This window comes from Penaeus japonicus, unplaced genomic scaffold (genome assembly GCF_977035675.1).
Source record: "Penaeus japonicus unplaced genomic scaffold, GWHDUDI00000001_assembly GWHDUDI00000001, whole genome shotgun sequence".
Classification (NCBI taxonomy): domain Eukaryota; kingdom Metazoa; phylum Arthropoda; class Malacostraca; order Decapoda; family Penaeidae; genus Penaeus; species Penaeus japonicus.
Window position 1 is genome coordinate 1,582,965 of NW_028234403.1, and position 5,000 is coordinate 1,587,964.

The following is a 5,000-nucleotide window of genomic DNA, read 5'->3' on the forward strand; positions in this document are numbered from 1 at the left end:
TTTTCTCTCAATTAGTAGGCTTATCTTAGTTATCCTTGTAATCCACAGACCATTTTGTCTTGTAACTATTTGATATTATAGTCATGATGTCCCTTGATACCCATGTCAACGATTTAATGTCCTGTCCTTGTCATTTCAGGCGAGGTCCGAAGAGCAGGTGGCTGCGGCGCGGGCGTGGCTGGACGCGGAGCGGGTGTGGCTGGTGCACCGCGGCGGCTTTTGCGCGGCGCGGCAGCTGCGGGAGACCGACTCGGGCGAACCTCTGCCGGAAGGCCGAGTCAGGCTCAAGCTCGAGCACAACGGCGACATCATCGAGGTCGACGAGGATGACGTCGAGAAGGTAGGTTCCCTGCCGCGCGCCTTGGAGTCTTAGAGCCTTAGAGATTATATCGAGGAGGGTCTGGGTGATGGTGCTCTGAAGAGGCACCAAGAGTGGAGCTCAGAGACAAAGGGTTTGGACTCTGTAGTCTCTTGGGGCTTTTGCCGAAAGAGGGAAAAGTATGTATTATTTTGCCTCGAGGGCCCAGTAATTTGTGGCAGAACATTCAGAAATACTTTTTTTTTCTCAAAAGACTTGAGATAATCTGTAATTAACGAAGTGTTAATCTCTCATAAACACTTGCCTTCATCATCTAATGTTACATAAGAATCCCCAGCCACCCTGAACACGCCATGTAAAAGAGAGAAGGGAAAAAGAAAGACACAGCGTCACGTTTCCATGTCATGAATGGCGTTGACAAGGAGAGCGGGAAGGAGTGTCAGGGAGATGGAGCGGTGTTTGTGTTACGCATGTGATGGTGGCTGTGCATGGCGCTGGCCTGTTATTACTGGGGCGGGCGGGCCGGGCGCCGCCTTCATCATCACGCGTGAACATGCATGTCCTCCTTGCCCCTCCCCCCCCCTCCTTGCTCTACTTACTCCTTCCCTATCTTCCCTTGCCATAACCTATCCTACCATACTGGTCTTTTCCATATCCTCCCCTCCTCTCTCCTCCTCTCTCCGTCTCCCTCTTCGTCTACCTCTTCCTCTTCCTCTTCTCTCTCTCGTTCTCGTTTTCGTTCTCGTTCTCCTTCGCCCTCATCTTCTCCCTCTCCCTTTCCCTCTCCCTCTCCCTCTCCCTCTCCCTCTCCCTCTCCCTCTCCCTCTCCCTCTCCCTCTCCCTCTCCTCTCTCCCTCTCCCTCTCCTCTCCCTCTCCCTCTCCTTCTCCCTCTCCTTCCTCTCTCTCTCCCTCCTTCTCCTCTTCCTCTTCCTCTTCCTCTCCTCTCCCCCCCCCCCTCTCTCTCCTCTCCTCTCTCTCCTCTAATCTCCTCTTTCTCATCTCTCTCCTCTTTCTCATCTCTCTCTCTCACTCTCCTCTCTCTCATCTCTCTTTTTCCTCTCCTCTCTCTCTCTCTCTCTCTCTCTCTCTCTCTCTCTCCCTCTCTCCCTCTCTCCCTCCCTCCCTCCCTCCCTCCCTCCCTCCCTCCCTCTCCCCTCCCTCTCCCCTCCCTCTCCCTCTGTCCCTCTCCTTTTCCCCCTCTCTTTCTCGCTTCCCATGCTCTCCTTTCCCTCCCCTATCCTCCTCCTTCCATTCCATTCCATTCCGTTCCATTATATCCTCCCCCATCCCTTAACCTCCCCGTCCCGCTCTTCCCCATCCCTTCCCTTCCCCTCCCTCTCTCCCGTCCCCTCCCCTCCTTCTCTCCCCTCCCCTCCCCTCCCCTCCCCTTCCCTTCCCTTCCCTTCCCATTTTCTGTCCCTCTCCCCTCCCTCCGCCTTCTCTTTTTTCGAACGGTGTCCTTTCTTTCATCATCTCACGTCTTCTGTTCTCATTTTCCCGTGTGTGTGTGTGTGTGTGTGTGTGTGTGTATCTTTGTCTTTGTCTTTGTGTTTGTGTCTGTAACCACCTCAGCCTTACATCTCTACATCCTTTTACATTTAGATTTCATACCCACGGGGATTCACGGATTTTATATTCCATAAAAATATTCCATAAAAAAATAGAAAAAAAAGCAGTTCAAACGCACCTTCCCTCTTATTCTTCCCTAAGCCTTCCTCTTCTCCGTTCCGTGTGCAGGCCAACCCTCCGCCCTACGACCGATGCGAGGACCTGGCGCAGCTGCGATACCTCAACGAGTCGTCCGTCCTGCACACCCTCAGGCAGCGCTATGGCTCCAACCTCATCCACACCTACGCAGGGGCCGCCATGGTCGTCATCAACCCCACCAGCCCGCTCGCCATATACTCCGAAAAGGTCGGTGTTACTTGCTGCCTGTTGCTGACGTTGTTGATGATGCTAGCAGTTTGATGTTGATACTGCTGTTGGTATTACTATTGTTGTTGTTGTTGTTGGTGTTATTATTATTTTTTATTTTATTTTTACTGTTGCTGTTACGATCATTATTTTATTACGATCATCATCATCATCATTATCATTATCATTGTTTTTATTATTATTATTACTATTATTATTGTTTTATTATTGCTATTGGTATTATTGTCATTGTTATTTTTATTATTGTTGTTCTGTAATTATTATTACTATACAATACTCCTTCCATTACTAGGTTTATTGCCATTACCACTATTATCACCATCATTATTGTACGTTGATTTGCCATGAGGGTGAGGGAGGCAGCGAGGTGGCGATCGCAGCCCCTGTCTCACCTGGCGCCCTAGGTGACTCGGCCTCCTCGGCTCCTGGTCCAGAGTTCACCTTCCTGCGAACCGGCTGTCCTCGCTCCCAGCTGTGGCTAAGCCTCTTGCACGCACGCACGCACGCACGCACGCACTCGCACATTAGGTTCTCAGGGAGCTGCCTGCCACTATGTATACGCAAAGGGGAACGCCCCCAACACTACATACATACATACTGGTAGCCTCAGGCACACACATGCCACGCGGGACTCGCATTCGAACACGGTCTGGCTCTTTCTCTCTGCCTCTCGCTTGTTGGCCGGTCGACATGCAACAGCCCCTTAGGTGTGCATATATATATATATATATATATATATAATATATATATATATATATATATACATATATACATATATACATATATTATATATATATAATATATATATATTATAATATATATATATATATATATATATATATAATAGTGTGTGTGTGTGTGTGTGTGTGTGTGTGTGTGTGTGTGTGTGTGTGTGTGTGTGTGTGTGTGTGTGTGTGTGTGTGTGTGTTTAACTACCATTGTCAACACATGAATCTAAATATATCTGTTTATATCAATATCTTCATCTATCTCTCTATTTATGAATATTAATTAATATGTATGTACCATGCATATGTGCTTGTGCATCCATGCATGCGCTCCCGTGTGCACAGCCAGTGCGTGTATATGCATATACTTACACATGAATGTGTACTTACACTCCCACATGCACATACCCCAATGGTATAAATTCCATGAGTGCATATACAGTATATTTAGTCACACGACCTTCTGTGTCCGTATACTTCTCTGGAAACGTCGTATCCTTTTGGACTTTTTATTCTCTCCTCTCTCCCTCTCTCTCTCTCTCTCTCTCTCTCTCTCTCTCTCTCTCTCTCTCTCTCTCTCTCTCTCTCTCTCTCTCTCTCTCTCTCTCTCTCTCTCTCTCTCTCTCTCTCTCTCTCTCTCTCTCTCCTCTCTCTCTCTCGCTCTCTCTCGCTCTCTCTCGCTCTCTCTCTCTCTCTCTCTCTCTCTCTCTCTCTCTCTCTCTCTCTCTCTCTCTCTCTCTCTCTCTCTCTCTCTCTCTCTCTCTCTCTCTCTCTCTCTCTCTCTCTCCCTCCCTCTCTCCCCACCTTCCCGTTGGATCAAGGTGCTCTGTCTACCCGGGCCGCCGTGCCAGCTGCGGCAAGATCTTTGTGCAAAGGAACATTATGTTCGGGTCAGGTTGAAGATGCGCTGCCCGTAAGAGCTGGCGAGGGACGGCGTGCATATTGACGCCTTTGCCGCCGAGCCTTGAGTCTGGCCTTACGTTAGGTTCAGTAGTCCTTGAGTTGCTACTTTTGTTTACGGTTTATGAAACATGCATGATGCTGCTGTCTGCTGTTGTCATGATGCTGTTGTCGGCGCGACTCCACCTTTTGATGTGCATTTCCTCGAGACTCAATGTTCATTCGACATTGGTATATATATATATATATATATATATATATATATATATATATATATATATATATATATATGTGTGTGTGTGTGTATGTGTGTGTGTGTATGTGTCGAGGAACGTCCTGATATGGATGGCTAATACTAGATGGTGGATGTTAGATATTAATGTGAAGACTATTTCTTGTAGATTTGAAGGTCCTGAACCATCCAGAGAAGTTTTCAGCCTTTTGTTGTTTGATGGTAGACATACTGTATGCATATCTGTACATACACGAACTTATGCATCACTTAATCGCCTGCCGGACATAGAGTAGTAGATTTTTTCTCGTTCTTTTAGGAAACGCATTCTGTGGTTTAACTGGTCGTTGGAATTTGCCATGTGATTGTTAGACAACCTTGCCATGTTTTACTGATATAAAACGGTGACAAAGGAGATGGTTTGAGAGTCGCGCGTCGTGGCGCTTCGCGTCGAGGCAAAAATTCTCTCGAGTTCCGGTTTAATTTACGGAATGCAGCTTGCGGGAGTCGCGCAATCTAAGTTAAATATTAACCAAGGCCACAGCTGATTGTTGCTCCTTCTACACGTGCAACAAAAGCGAGGATCTGAATGAACAACGACGCGATGTTGCTTCGGGGCAAAAAAAATTATCGTCGATGCACCGAAAGAACAGAATAGCCGCAAGTGACAGGCATGAGGCTGTTTGCATTATTGCAGAGCGCGTCCGTTGAAAACATGCATGATTTTAATGTATCGAGGAATTGCACAAAGCAATACATTACTGAAACAGACATACGGGAACACGAGTGCCTTTTTTTCCTTCCGGATTAAGTACTGAACAGCTGAGCGAACGAGAATGAAAGACACGAACGAGAATGAAAGACACGAACGAGAAGGAAAGACAC

General features: G+C 47.3%; 1 protein-coding gene across 2 annotated transcripts in view; it reads left to right on the forward strand.

The window, feature by feature from the left end:
- Positions 1–5,000, forward strand: part of Mhcl (Myosin heavy chain-like) — a 246,631-nt gene that overhangs the window by 118,954 nt on the left and 122,677 nt on the right. For both annotated transcript variants that reach the window (XM_086550591.1, XM_086550629.1), the window contains exons 2-3: positions 140–340; positions 2,058–2,234. In XM_086550591.1, coding sequence (XP_086406717.1) covers positions 140–340; positions 2,058–2,234 — 378 coding nt within the window. The remainder of the gene's footprint in view (positions 1–139; positions 341–2,057; positions 2,235–5,000) is intronic.